A 15,215-nucleotide genomic window follows, 5' to 3' on the forward strand; every position below is an offset into this window, starting at 1 on the left:
CACTAGTCATGGAGTGTAGTGACCGCTAAGGAAGAACTGGCTCTCTCTTGGGGGGGTCTCAGGCAAGGCACTGTCCGCCTTTGGACACAGTTTCCTCGTGTAATCAGGTGAATCTCCAGGTCTCCCTCTGGTAGCGAGGGCACAGCCGGATACGAGCTTGCGACCAAGGAACGTGGCTCTCAGGCACAGCCTAGGGGGTGTGCGAAAGGGAGGATCCTGGCAGGGGATTCGCTGAACCGTAGCCTCGCCTTTAAGAGGAGCGAAGGGGCGTGCTTTTTGAGGTTTGAGATTCGCCAGCCCGGACGCTGATTTAGTAGTACACGTAAGATCAACCCTGGCGGCGGCGGCGAATAAGACGCCAGCCCGGGCAGTGCAGAGAGAGGCCCGCGGAGCAGAGCTGCATCCCGGGGTCCGGGTCCCAGGCGGCGTGGCCCACGGGTCATGGCCAAAGGAGAGGGCGCCGAGAGCGGGTCCGCGGCTGGACTGCTGCCCACTGGTGTCCTCCCAGCTGGTGAACACCCGGCCCGAGTGAAGGTGAGTGCACGGCACCCCTGTGGAGAGCAAGTGGTGGGGGACAGGCAGCGAGGAGGGTGTCCAGGGATTGGCCCGGCTCTGGGACATCCTGGGTTTGCCGTGGACCGAGAGCTCACGGGCAGCAAAGGGCCCCGCGAGTACCTTGGGGCACAGGGTGATGTAGAAGGTTTCCAGGCGCCCCATGCCCCCCTTCCCTTATTGCTCACCGGTACTTTGCTGCCTTCCCGGCAACTCCACTGGTGCCCGACTGTGGGGTTTCCGTTTGTCTAACCTGTGGGGCGTACAGCTTAGGTTTTCCACCCTAGAAGCAAGAGAGACCGCAGAAGGCTGGGAAACCCCCCTTGATCCTCCATCTCTCACCCCTTTGTCTCCACTGCTTTTGCCTCAACTGCTGTGAGGGCCGCTCAAGTTCATTCATAAGAACAAGGGCTACGTCCTTCTTAAAGGAACAGACCGAGCTTTTTGTGTGACTGTCGGTTTCGGCTGGCTCGCGGGCTGAGTTTTACCGTCTTCACTTTTGCCCGACCTCCACTCCCCGGACAAAATAAAAGACCCAATGAAATCCCGAGGCTCCAGCGTGGGATCCCAGGCAACAGATATAGGACGGGACGTTACTGCCCTTTCCTTTTAAATTTAGTTGATGTTGGAGGGAGCACGGTAAGCAATTTTGCTGCTACTTTGTATGAGTAATCGACTTTCCTAAGGCAACTTTAGTCCTGCCCCACCCAGAGAACTGAGCCTTGCACCTAGAGCCGTTTCCTTCCCTCTCCAAGGTCCCCTAGGAGCTGGGGGAGGAGGGCAGCTCCTGGGTTTGTCTGAAGCTCTGGCTACCTCGTGGGACCTGGGAGCTGTGGGATGAAAGGAGCAGCTGTGCCTGCAGTCAGTTGGGGGGGGGGAGGGGAGAGAGGGGCCCCCAGCTCTCCAGAGCCCTCACCCAGCCGGCAGGTGTCTCTCTCATCTAGTGTGGGAGCCAGGGCTGGACTCAGGCAGCTATTGGCAGCAAGAGGATTTTCAGGTTGTAGCAGTTGATACCAAGTGGAGACAGGTCTGCTGCTGGAGCATGTTCCCACCTCATCCTGGAACAGAATGTGACTGAAGCCTTAGGGGGAGTTTTTTAGGTGTGGTGGGCTGGTAGGTATCTACAGAAAATGGGGGCATGGGGTGGGGCTAAGTGGTTTAGGGGCAAATTCCTCTATATGGATTCTCTTTTTCCTGGCATGTAAGAACAGAGAATACCTTTTCTTTTCTTCTGGGAAGTAGTATCTCCCTGGGTGGGAAAGGGCAAAGCAGTCTTGTTCCTTCTGACAAAGTTGGTGGTAGGAGGTGGGGGGGGGGGGGTTGCTCTGCCTGTGGAACCCTCGAGAATGGAGGCCAGACTCTTGAATCTATTGTCATTCTCTCCTCATAGAAAGAACCAAAGAAGAAGCAACAGTTATCCATTTGCAACAAGCTTTGCTATGCAGTTGGGGGGGCCCCCTACCAGGTGACAGGCAGTGCTCTGGGGTTCTTCCTGCAGATCTACCTGTTGGATGTGGCTCAGGTGAGTAGGCTGAGGGTGCTGAGGCTCCTCCAGCATCAGAGGTGGGATAGACTAAGATGCCCTGGTATCTTCATTCGGTTTTCCCCTTCGTGAAATGGGACCAGGAATCCCTACTTGCTGCCTCTCAGGTTACAGTGACTGAGAGATAGGCTTTGGAAAGTATCTGGAAGGCGAGTCTGTCTGCCCCGGATTCTTAACTGGCAAGGTCAGGCAACTCCTCCTTGCCTGGCAAAAGCAACGGAGCCTGTTGGTGACGCTGTTCTTAGAAGAGACTAACACACCATGTCCCTGGCTGGACAACAGTCAGCTGGCTTGGCTCTGGGTTTGGTGGGTGCTGCCAGTCTTGGGGACAAAGAATATCCCACCTTCTCCCAAGCTGCAGAGGCATGCAGTGGGCAGAAAGGTCCTCAAGTGCTAGGCTAGGTTAGGGTGCCCCAGTACACAGTCTTTGGGAGCATTACTTAGGGTGAAGCAGGGTTCCTCCGTACTTTGAGAAGGCTTGGCTAGCAGCCTGGCATCCTGAGAATTCACCTTGTCTGAATGGAAGAGTGGGAGGCTGAGCAGTCCTGGCGGGTGTACTGGCCTTTTTTATGTAGCATCTGACTCTGCAAGCAGGGCATCTTGGTTGTATCCATTTATAAGTGGGAACACTGAGCCCCAGAAAAGGCAAATAACTGCTTTTAGCGAGCTTTTGAGCAGCTCCCATGAGCTGGGCTCTGAGTGGGGTGCACATATGAGGATACCGCAATCAAAGTGTAAAGCTGTGAGTTTTAGGGTCTGAAAAGACAGGGGAGATTGCAGTGTGGGACAGGCTCTCTGCTTCCCGCGCAATAAAAATAGTAGTGCCTTGATGTATAAGGAAGAGCCCAGAGAAGTGGTATATTTAGAACTAGAAGCTTTGGGGGAAGGGGGTAACTTGAGTGGGAAGTACCCAGGTCATTTTTTAAAAGCATCTGAGTTCATTTTTCTACACCCAAAAGAGAATCTCACCCTGCAAGACAGAAATCATAACTCCCATTATACAGATGGGGAAATTGGGGTATACTGTGGCCATTCAGAAAATGCTACTTCTGATATTAGGGGTGGGAGGATGTGAGGCAAGAAAATTATTTTGGACTCATTCGAATTAATGGGGGGTGAGGAGGAGGGCAGTGAAGGGAGGGACTTAAGGGGACAGATCTGGAAAAAATTCTGAGGAAAAATTCTGAGGAGGCACTCAATGCTTCTGTTGAGAGCTGTTACTGTTTTTATTAAAAAGGCAGGTGAAGATGCTGAAGGCCCGCATGGAAGCAGTGTAGTGTCCAGGGGCCTGGCTGAGGCAGGGAAAGAGTCCCAGCTTTTGCCTGCCAGTGAGGGTTGAGGTAGTAGAAGGTTGAGGGATCATCTTTTGCCTTTTCCCATTCCAGGTAAACCCTTTCTCTGCCTCCATCATCCTGTTTGTGGGCCGAGCTTGGGATGCCTTCACAGACCCCCTGGTGGGCTTCTGCATTAGCAAATCCTCCTGGACCCGCTTGGGCCGCCTCATGCCCTGGTGAGTAGTAAGCAGCAACTCCTTCAAAGTGGCAAAAGGCAGGGCTTTCGGCACATTGACCCTTTGGTCCATCCATCTGGCTTGTCACGGCTGGAGGGTGAGAAAAAAAAATGACACAAAAATGCAAGTGTTGAAACCCTAACTTGAGGTCTCAGCTGCCCCAGGCATGGGAACTGGGACACCCTGCCACTTCATTCCCAGGCTGACCAAAGTGCTAGACTGAATAGCTCCACCTGCTCCAAGCCCTCTTGCTGCCCTTGTCAAAGAAGTTGGAATTCTGACTTCTCCCACTCACTTCCCATAATGGCAGAGGTAGTACTGCATAGTGGTTGAGAGATTACACTCAGGAGCCAGCCTGCCTGAATTTGAATTCCAGATTCACCACTTAGAGCTGTGCAATATTGCGTAAGTCACTTAACATCTCTGAGCATCAAGCTTTCTTCATCTGCTAGATGGGGATGATAGTTATGCCTATCTCATGGGGTTGTGATGAGGATAAAGTGTTTCTTTATATGCTTTAGAATAGTGCCTGTCACACATTAAGTGTTTCGGCAACCCTTCATACCTGCTCCTGGTGGGCAAGGGTGGCAGGTAATACCAAGAGTGGAACAGTAGGTCCACAATTTCTGGCCCCTTGGATGTGAGCTACCTTTTCCCCTCGATACAAAGCCTGTACTACTCAACTTCAGGCTGTGGGGCACAATAGGGGGAGGTGGTGGGCAGATCAGAGGCAAAGGGAGACATACACAGGCTGGGGCTCTGGTTCCCTCCAGGACATCCTGCTTGGTGGGGGGGTGACATACCCCTTTCATCTCCAGCCCATGCAGGCTCAAGTGGGCGCCTTCCTGCCCCAGGGGTGCCCATACCTGGTCTCCGGCCTTCAAAGTTCTTCCCACAGCCCCCAACTCCCAACAGCTTCCTTTCCCATGAGGCCCCCTCCCACCACAATCTCACCAGCTCCTGGCCAAGGCCCAGGTTGGGGCCTTTGATCCAGCTTCAGAGCCAGCAGGCAAGACAGCCAGTCTCACCTGGGCAGGCTGCTCTGGGCTCCCAGCTAGCTGGCCCTTGAGACCCGGCCCTGGAACACTCTTCCTTGGCAGCTGGTGGGAGGCGGGGCTGGGCTGCCACATCTCCTCATGAGTTCCAGCCAATAGGAAGCAGCAGCACTGGCCAGCCCAATGCTGCGCAGCCCCGGGTTACTCCCTGTCACAATGGATTCCTCAGTGTTGGTGGGTCTGCTGCCGCAGCTGCCTAGGAGGAGAGGATGGAGTGATTGAGGAGCCCTTGTTCTCACAGGAGACAGACGATTCAGGAGGGGTGGAGGAGGCAAAGAGTGGGAGCAGAGGAGGCCCTGCCGGTGGGAAATAGGATCGGAGGGCCTCTCTGGGCAGGTAGCAGCGGTTAGCATCAGGTCTGTGCACAGGTCCTCGCTTGTCTGCTGGCAACTCCTGGTGACGCCCCCTCCCATCTCTGAGCGCACACTGGATCACTTGTGGGCTGTTGGGCCGCTGTGCCCGTGACCTCCTCCCTGACCACACCACAGTCAGATCCAGGGGCAGGCCCCCCTTTTCCTTTCAGTGTAGAAAGAGACTGTGTCTTTGGGGATTCATGAGCCATGTGATCTCTTTTCTTCCAGGACACCAGACCAGCCACTGTTGTCAGCCAGCATTTAAAGCCCTCACTTGAAGAAGGGGCCAGGCAGATAGGGGATGGTTTCAGAGGGTGGAAGAAAGCAAGAAATAAACCCTGCACTTCAGACGAGGAAGGCTGACAGGTCCCAAGGCCGCCCAGTAAGAGGCAGGTGGCAGCAAGGTCACACTGAGAGGTGGACTGGGCTTTGGGATCTGATCCCCAGTGTTCCCCGCAGCTCCCAGGCTGTGGGCCTGTACTCTCCTGCTGAACTTTCCTGGTGTGATAATCACAGCAAACTCTTACTATGTCCCAAACTATTCTACATTTCAATATCAAGTTAAGTCTCAAAACTACTTCAGTCCTATGAAGAAGAAGAAAAGTCATCACAGAGACCTGCAAGACCCATGTGATGGGTATCCCATTTCCTCTCTGGTTTCATCTAATTTTATCTCCCTCACTGCAGCCCTGTGTTCCTGCAGTGTTCCTTCTGTTCCTCAGGCCTGCCAGGCAAGCCTTCTACCTGAGGACCTTTGCACTGACTGCTCCCCCGGCCTGCTCTTGCCTCAGATGGCCTCAAGGCCAGCACCTCCTCTTATTCGAGTCTTGGCACATGTCACCTTCTCAGTGAGGGCTTCTCAGATATCACCTTGCCACACCTCTGTGTGGAGAATTGCATACCCACCCTCCAAATCCCCTTTAGCCTGTTTTTCTCTATGGCACCTAATCACTTTTTAAAATGATATATAACCTTTTAAAAAATGTGATAAAAAATATATTATGTACACTTGTCACCAGCCTTCTCCAGAGGTGTTTTATTTTCCTAAACTGTATTAAAAAAATAAACCTAGCTCTCCCTAGCGGTGTAGTGGGTTAAAACACATCACTGAGAAGCTAAAGCCACTTCAGCATGAGTTTGATCCCCAACCTGGAGGTGACCCACATGGCGTGGCAGACCTCTCCTGACCCACTGATGCTCCCCTCAGCAGTGTACTTTGTCAGTTGGCCTGTATGTTCCCCACTCTGTTTCTGGTGAATCCTTTCACTGCCCCTGCACCTCTCACTTGTACCCCAGCTCTGTATGCATAAATAAATAAATAAATCTTTAAAAAAAAAATAAACCTATTTAAAAAAAAATAACTCCTCACATCTCCCCGGAAGCCACCATATGAACTTGACTATTCTGGGGACCATATATAATGGTACCACAGAATGTGGAATTTTGGTATCTGGCTTATTTCACTTAGTATAATCTCTTCAGGATCATCTTTGTTGAACTAGGTGACATTTTTTTTTCCCTTGTAAGACTAAGTAGTGAATGTACCTTTTAAATTGCATTTGTGTTTTTTATTCACCAGCTCAAATATAAGTAGGGTTTTGTTCACTGGGACATCCCAAATTAGGAGACTAATGCCTTGTCCATGGTTGGCATTGAATGTTACTTGAGTAACACTGAACACCTGGCAGGAGTTATCACTCTTCTCACTTTACAGGTGAGAAAATGAGCCTCAGAAAAGTTAAACAACTTGCCCAAGATCAGGTTAGAGTTGTTGATAGACTTGGAGTGTGGCTTCAAAGGCTGTTCATTCTTTTTAAGATTTATTTAACTATGCATACAAGAGCTGGGGTCTAGGCTAGAGGTGCAGGGGTGGGGACAGGGATAAGAGGATTTACCAGAGACAGAGTGGGGAGCAGAACAGGCTGATCTACTGAAACACACTGCTGAGGGGAGCAGCGGCCAGACAGGAGAGGTCTGCTGCGCCATGTGGGTCAGCTCCCTGGCCAGGGATGGACCTCATGCTGCAGTGGCTGGGTATAGCTTCACAGTGCTGAGACTTAACCCCTTTCGCCACCAGGGAGGCCCCCAAAGGTCTTTCATTTGACTGCTGCTCTCTGCTGCCTTTCATTTGACTGCTGCTCTCTGCTGCCTTTCATTTGACTGCTGCTCTCTGCTGCCTTTCTTTCTTTCTTTTTTTTTTAAAGATTCATACAGAACTGGGGTACAGGCCAGAGATGCAGAGGGTGAGAGGATTCACCAGAGACAGAGCGGGAAGCAGAACAGGCAGATCGACGAAGTACACTGCTGAGGGGAGCAGCGGGCGGGTCAGGAGAGGTCTGCCTTGCCTTGTGGTCGCCTCTGGGGCAGGCGGGAATCGAACTCATGCTGAAGTGGCTCTAGCTTCTTAGTGCCGTGCTTTAACCCACTGCGCCACCAGGGAGGGCCCCTCTGCTGCCATTCTTAATGATGCTGAAATGAGTCCACCTGGCGGCCTAACTACTAATGATGGCGTGTGGCTCAAACGGCAGCTGCTTCCTTCGTGGTTCTTACACTAGACCCAGGCCTCCCCTGTGGCTTCTCTTAAAGGAAAACCTTTGTTTGGAGTTGGCCTCCTCACCCTTGCTGGTGTGCTGTGTGTGTGTTTGTGTGTGTTCGTGCACACACACATGCATATGTGAGAACAGGAGTGTCAAGTGTGCTCCTTCCTGCCCCACCACCTGAGGTCTTGGCCTCCCTTCTCAGCTCCCCCAGTCACAGGAAGCCCCTCCTCTGGAGCCCTCACCAGGGGAGACGCTGGGATCTGACCTAATGCTCCACGCTCAGGATTTCAGTCCAAGAGCCTGTTCTTCCAGGCTTGGCCATCAGCCTCTTCCCAGAGATCCTGGGGCAGGTAGACTTAGGGGGAGGGGCTTTCTCCCCCAAGGTGGGTGCCCCGAGGGGCAAGCTTAGAGCCTGGTGCTTTGGCATTCAGTTACCATTCAGAATTTCCCCTTCCTCAGGATCATTTTCTCCACACCCCTGGCCATCATTGCCTACTTCCTCATCTGGTTCGTGCCTGACTTCCTACAGAATCGGACCCTGTGGTACCTGCTTTTCTACTGCCTCTTTGAGACACTGGTCACGGTGAGTGTGGGCACCTCCTAGGGCATCTGGGGCCAAGGGTAAGGGCAATCCCTGGGGCCTCTAGGGTTGGTGCCCAAAGCCACATCTGTTTGTCCATCACCTGACTGGCCAAGGGCCTCTCTTCCATACCAGTGTTTCCACGTTCCCTACTCAGCTCTCACCATGTTCATCAGCACAGAGCAGAGTGAGCGGGATTCGGCCACTGCATATCGTAAGTCTTTCCCAGCCCGCTGGTCCCTCCCATAGGGACCTGGGCCTGCTACTTCCAGACCCTCATGCCACACTATTCCCCTTCCAGGCCCAGCTCTCAGCTCTGCTCTTGGATGTGTAGTGAAACCATCTTAAAAATAACTCAGCCCCTTTATTGCTCTGGCGAGGCCAGAGAGGTGCAGAGGTCACACATCAAGGCCAAGTGCCATCTACCCCACTATCCTATACTCGCACCTACACAGGCACCTCTGCCTGCTGCCATTCCCTGGGGCTAGAGCTGGACTTCTATGCATCTGATTTTCCTCCTTGGGAACCCTTAAGCCATGTGGTTTCTCTAAAGGATCTGCTTTTCCCTGCTCAGGGATGACTGTGGAGGTACTGGGCACAGTGCTGGGCACAGCAATCCAGGGGCAAATCGTGGGCCAAGCAGATATGCCTTGTCTCCAGTCCAGTGGATCTGAAGTGGCCAACCGCACACAGAGTACCCCCTCACTCAAAAAAACGGTGAGCCCCTGGCAAGGCAAGGATGTGGGGACATGAGGGAAGATGGGGTGATTTTCTTAGGCTCAAAATAGTGCCAGTAGCTAGTATTTATAACATGTTGGGTGTTTGATAGGCAAACTGTTATATGTCAACTTTGCACATAAGAAAATTGAAGCACATGGAAAAGATCATGCTTAGTGAGATAAGCCAGAAAGAGAAAGAAAAATTCCGGATGGTTTCGCTCATAGCAGGAGTATAATGGGCCAGGCGAGAAAATAATAAGAATAATGAACAGCCATATACCAGAGACATTTTGTGGGGGTGGATTGGGGAATGGGATCAGAAACGGGGGAGGGAAGTGCATGGGACTATGGTGATGGCACACGGGTGACTCGGTGATGGGAAACCCACAGGGATTACAATTGAGATGAAAAAAAAATGTACAATATGATGTAAAAATAAACTTATAAAATAAAAAGAAAAAGAAAAGAAAATTGAAGCATAGAGAAATTAAATAATTTTCCAGCGTCACAGAGCTAGAGAATTGCACTAATTGGAATTGGGGCTATTTGAACTGTGGGCTCTCGGCTGCTAAAGCTCAGCTTCTTAACGTTTTGTCCCCTTGGAATATTGCCCAGCCCACGGAAGTAGAAACAGCCCCGGGATTCTGCTCCCATTACACAGGTGGAGACAGTGAGGCCCCAGAGAAAAAGGGACTGTTCCCCACTTCTGCGTGTTGGGATGAGATCAGACTGATTCTATTTACCTTTGCAGCAAAGCGCGTACCTGTTGGCAGCAGGTGTCATTGCCTCCATCTATGTCATCTGTTCTGTCATCCTGACCCTGGGTGTTCGGGAGCAGAGAGGTGAGGGCCCTTGGGGAGGGAGGCAGGTCTTAGCCTGGGTGCTTTGTCCCTCTGCCTGGGCCTTATGTTTCAGGAGGGACCTCTCTTTCCTCCTCACTGTCCACTCTGGTCTCCAGAACCCTATGAGACCCAGCAGGCTGAGTCGATGTCCTTCTTTCGGGGTCTCCGGCTGGTCATGAGCCACGGTCCGTATGTCAAGCTTATTGCCGCCTTCCTCTTCACCTCCCTGGCTTTCATGGTGAGTAGGGGAGCCTAACGTGCTCAGCCTGAGGTGAGGGGTACACTGAGATTGGGCTGGCCAAGGACTACCATGAGGAAAAGTCTGAGGGACAGGTGGAAGGGGTGGGGAGAGCAGAGCTCTGTGGAGTATGGGAAATGTCTTGGGGAAGCCTGACTCCCATATCACCTCTTCTCTTGTGTTTTCTTCCCCTATCCTACTCCACCTCCAGCTGGTGGAGGGAAACTTCGCCTTGTTTTGCACCTATACTTTGGGTTTCCGCAACGAGTTCCAGAATCTGCTCCTGGCCATCATGGTGCGTGTGGGACCTGGAGGGGCGGGTAGGTTCCTTGGATAGTCAGGGACATCTCCGAGACCTGCCCAAGTTCATGAGGGGGTCAGGGAGGTGTCTGGTCTCAGAATATTTGATTGGCGCTGACTTTCAATTGCCTGGCTTGGCATGTGAAAGAAAGGGTTGTGTACATATATCGAATCACTATGTCATCATGCCTTAAAGTCATACAACATGGTGGCGTGTCACTTATGTCTCAGTAACTAGGGAAGGAAGGAGTTTGGGATTAGATGCCCAAATAGAGAGCACAGAAGAAGCAAAGGTGGAGGCCAGGAACTCTGGAACTTTGGGCTCAGTTGCACTCTGACAAGGCAAGAGATGAATTTGGGACTAGCTCAGCTCCCCTGCAGAACTACCAAAAGTGCTCGTCAACCTCCTTGCTGCCCAGGTGCTATCTGGGAGGGCAGGGAGCGAGCCCTCCCACTAGGGAGGGCAAAGGAGTTCCCTGACTTGCACCCCTTTTGTCCACCCATAGCTCTCAGCCACCTTGACCATTCCCATCTGGCAGTGGTTCCTAACCCGGTTTGGCAAGAAGACAGCTGTTTACTTCGGCATCTCAGTGAGTGGGACCGAGAGGATGTGGCTGGCCTGGGTTGGGGGTTTCTGGCGGGAGCCTCCAGCCTGACTCGTCTTCTGTACCTGCTCCCCAGTCGGCAGTGCCGTTTCTCATCCTGATGGCACTCATAGAGAAAAACCTGATCCTCACGTACGTGGTAGCCGTGGCCGCAGGCATCAGTGTAGCAGCTGCCTTCTTACTTCCCTGGTGAGTATACGTAGACCCACCTGTGTGTGCTCCCCAGCACCCCCACACCCCAGCTCTGAAGCTTCTTGGGGAAAATCAGAATTCTGGCATTTCTTCTTGCCGCCATCCTGGGGTCCCATTCTGAGTGCAGGTGGGGGGTGGGGCAGGTCTCCCTTTCATGCTTGTACAGGATGTGAACTGAGCACCTAATTAGGTGAAAAATGGGGCTTATGTCTGGCTAAGCACTTGGAGGGGGACTACTTCATCTTGGAGGAAGGGGCCTTCTATGCTTATGTGCATGAAGGGGTCCTCTCCTTACTGATGTGTGCTAGAGGCCTGCAAACACCAAGTGCCACCTGTGTCATTGACACAGGTGCCCGATGGGTAGCAGGGGCTGGGTTGCTGGGCGGGTGGGTGCTCATGCTTCTCCCACCCTCTGTAGGTCCATGCTGCCTGATGTCATCGATGACTTCCACTTGAAGAAGCCCCACTCCCTTGGGACAGAGCCTATCTTCTTCTCCTTCTATGTCTTCTTCACCAAGTTTGCGTCTGGTGTTTCACTGGGCATCTCCACCCTCAGTCTCGAGTGAGTGGGGTGGAGGCCTGGGGCAGTGCTAGGTAGGGCCAGTCCCCCCGTGTTCCCTCCTCACCTCTCCCATCCCACTGGCTCCCACAGTTTTGCTGGGTACCAGACTCGTGGCTGCTCCCAACCGGAGCGTGTCAAGTTTACACTGAAGATGCTGGTGACCATGGCTCCCATAGTCCTCATCCTGCTGGGCCTGCTGCTCTTCAAACTGTATCCCATTGATGAGGAGAAACGGCGGCAGAACAAGAAAGCCCTGCAGGCTCTAAGGTGAGGGCCGGGCAGCACCTGGGAGGTGGCACCGACCAGTCTCAGTCCTCAGCCTCTGTGGCCAAGTCCACCTTCTCCCTGCACATCTTGCCCGACAGCTCCTCTCCCCCTTCCCACTGCAAAGGCAGGATAATGGCAATTGACATTTCTTTACCACTGAACTACACACCAGGCACAGTGCTGAGGGCTTTTACATATATTATTGGAAACCTACCAGGTGCCAGGCATTTTGTTCTATTGAATGAAACAAACAAAAATCCCTGCCTTCGAGGAGTTTCCATCCTAAGGAATGTGCAGTCACGATTGCTGGCAACCTCCAACAGCCCCTAAGTGTCAGAGGTGCCTGTGGACTCCCACTTAACTGGTGTAGAGACTGAGGCTTAACCAGGAAGAGGGACAAGCCTGGCTGCTAAGGGGTAGAGCTGGGCTTGAGCCTGGGTATTTTGAATCCAGCACCTGTACTCTGCATAGTTCCCCTGGGGTGCAACTCCTTGGGTAGGGCCCAAGTCCTACCTTGTAGGAGACCAAAGGGCAGGTTGGAATGAGTCATGCCAGCTCATCAGCCAGGTCAGGCCAGAGTATGGCCCTGTTGGCAGCACAAACAGCCAACCAGCAGTTTCTGAACCAAAAGTAGGAGTGTGCAAACCAGCTACCTCATGGCAAGAAAGAAGAGCCTATGGCCAACAAGCAGGTGGGGGTGCAGAATGGGGTAAGGATGTGTCCTCCAACCTGTGTCCTCTAACTCTTGCAGGGAAGAAGCCAGCAGCTCAGGCTGCTCCGACACAGACTCTACAGAGCTGGCCAGCATCCTCTAGGTCTGCTGTGTTGCTCTAAGCCACCAAATTCGGGGCCTAGGTCTCCAGGTCTCACAGAGGACCCTAGACCTGCTTGCCCGCTCACTGAACAGCTGGTCTCCAGGTGCCAGGAAGGGAGTCCAAGTGTGAGCGGCCCAGGACACCTCATGTGCCCACTGTGAGGCAGGCCATTCATGCTGCCTGCCCTCTGGCCACTCCTGGGGCTGAGCCCTGGGGCTGCTACTGTGAATATGCCAAGGACTGATGGGCCTAGCCCAGAACACTAATACAGAAACGTTTTATACAGATACTAATTAATAACTTAATGACCTTGTATATAGTGTTGTATGTACATATATGTATGGCTGTAGCTATTAATGTTATTAATTTTGATAAAAGCTGGTAAAGAGAACTGCCTGTTTGTCTTTGCCCTCACCTGCTCACTGAGTCCTCCTGTGCCAGGATTTGGTAGTGAGAAGGAGCACTAAGTCTCAGCTGCCCTGGGCAAGGGGCATGTGCCTGAATTGTGGTATCCTCATTTAAGTCCTAAAGCTTTCTTGCTAAGCTGGGACTGTCCATTTTCAAGATGATAAAATAAGGTAGCCAGGCCACAGGGACAATGGAGACAGGCTAAATCATATAGCCAAGAGTGACTTTCCTGGAATCTCATCCCAGGTCTGTGGACTCTAGGGCCTTTGCCATCACCCTGCCTTCCCCTGAGTCTGAGAACAACTGACCACCTGGCAGACAGACCTTGCTCCACCCATTCCCACATGCTGGACTTCCCACCCTGATGTGAGATGCCGGCTATGCTGGAGCAGACTCTGAAGGGAGCCCTGTGGGGTTCCGGAGACGTGTAACTTTTTCCCACAGCTATAACTGACAGTGCTGGAGAATGTACCTGGTGGGGGGTGTGGGTGTTGGTGAGGAGTCTCACACAAGTTGCTGGTGAAAAACCACCCACCTCTGGCCCAGAAACAGGTCATGGGGAAGACCTCGTTTGTAGCCTTTGCCCATTTCATTGGTATAAATACGCCCACAGTAGCCAATTCCAAGTTACAGGGGTTGTACTACCTTGCAAAATTCCTGAAAATTGAACAGTAGGCTCTTGCAAACTGTTAGAAGTTTGTCCCAGCCCATCATTGGCTTTCCCACACTTAGGCCAAGTTCCAGACTTTCGAAGACAGAAACTGGCAGTGTCAAGGTTACGAATTCAACCTCTTTCTTTCTTTCTTTTTTTAAATATTTATTTGTGCAGATAGACCTGGGGTATAGGCCAGAGGTGCAGGGGCAGTGAGAGGATTTACCAGAGACAGAGTGGGGAGCAGAATAGGCCGACTGACAAAGTACACTGCTGAGGAGAGCAACAGGCGGTTCAGGAGAGGTCTGCCGCGCCATGTGGGTCACCTCCGGGATGGGGATCAAACTCAGGCTGAGTGGCTTTTGCTTCTTAGTGCTGTGCTTTAAGCCACTGCGCCACCAGGGAGGGCCCCACAGCCTCTTTCTTTTATAGATGGATAAACGAGGCCCGGAGAGGAGGCAAGGACTGTGTAGGCAGTTTTTACTTTGGGTATGGGGCTCCCTTTTGAAGGAAGGTCCATTTTTGCTGATGAATTTCTGCTCAGCAGTTTTTAAGTTTTTTTTTGTTTGTTTTGTTTTAAATAACATTGGTTTATAGCGCTGTGTTATTTCACCGATATACAGATATACCGATATACAGCTACACCCACACCCACCAGCTAAGGTCTGATCATTATCTATCACTCTCTCCCCCTGCTCCACACTCCCCAGTCCCTTTTCCTCTGTTAACTATCATTCTGTCAGAGTCTAAGGGCTTGCATTTGCCTTGTTTGCTTCTTTGCTTTATTTCCATACAAGAGACTTCAATACCTTCCTTTTGTGTTCTGTTTGGATTCCATTTTGTTTTCCCTTTGTTTCTTCAATGCATTTTTGTCTGGAGGTTACCATGAAGTTCATGAGATTCTATGTTTACAATCCCTTTTAAATCTATCCCAGTTAATCTTGAGTTACAGTCCACATTTTTACTCTCAAGCCCTCATTCAATGTTCTTTTATGTGTCCCTTGACTGACATGATGGGCCTTATTTGCAACACTGTATATGTTTTAGAGGGTCACATGCCACATGTGTATGTGAACAGACCACCTCTGCCAAACGCCCCAGTAGACCTCTACCACAGCCCCGTGGCCTCCCTCTCCCTTTTGCTCTGATTCCCCACCTTTCCCTTCTAGTACCCAAGGTTTTGTCCTTCTACTTCTATCTATAACAACCAAATCTCATCCTTAAAAAAATAATTACTTGCTGGCCCTCCCTGGTGGCGCAGCGGGTTAAAGCACAGCACTGAGAAGCTGAAGCCGCTTCCGCATGAGTTCGATTCCCGCCTGCCCCGGAGGTGACCACATGGCGCGGCAGACCTCTCCTGGCCCGCCCGCTGCTACCCTCAGCAGTGTACTTCGTCGATCTGCCTGTTCTGCTCCCCACTGTCTCTGGTGAATCCTCTCACCGCCCCTGAGCCTCTAGCCTGTACCCCAGTTCTGTATGTAC

The 15,215-nt window shown here is 52.0% G+C and overlaps 1 protein-coding gene across 2 annotated transcripts; it reads left to right on the forward strand.

The window, feature by feature from the left end:
- Positions 1–279: 279 nt before the first annotated feature.
- Positions 280–13,922, forward strand: MFSD2A (major facilitator superfamily domain containing 2A). 2 transcript variants are annotated; one of them, XM_004678840.2, is made up of 14 exons: positions 280–534; positions 1,943–2,074; positions 3,481–3,605; positions 8,013–8,136; positions 8,269–8,347; positions 8,708–8,850; positions 9,604–9,694; positions 9,811–9,932; positions 10,144–10,227; positions 10,739–10,822; positions 10,914–11,026; positions 11,448–11,591; positions 11,682–11,858; positions 12,610–13,922. In XM_004678840.2, exons 1-14 carry the CDS (start codon positions 442–444, stop codon positions 12,671–12,673), a joined length of 1,575 nt encoding a protein of 524 aa, XP_004678897.1. In that variant the 5' UTR covers positions 280–441; the 3' UTR covers positions 12,674–13,922. The 2 variants fall into 2 exon arrangements, with proteins under 2 accessions (XP_004678897.1, XP_012577885.1); XM_012722431.1 differs by lacking the exons at positions 280–534; positions 1,943–2,074; positions 3,481–3,605 and adding an exon at positions 7,327–7,347.
- Positions 13,923–15,215: the final 1,293 nt, after the last annotated feature.

Source organism: Condylura cristata, unplaced genomic scaffold, assembly GCF_000260355.1.
Source record: "Condylura cristata isolate star-nosed mole 26May11 unplaced genomic scaffold, ConCri1.0 scaffold00008, whole genome shotgun sequence".
In the NCBI taxonomy this organism is placed as follows: Eukaryota; Metazoa; Chordata; class Mammalia; order Eulipotyphla; family Talpidae; genus Condylura; species Condylura cristata.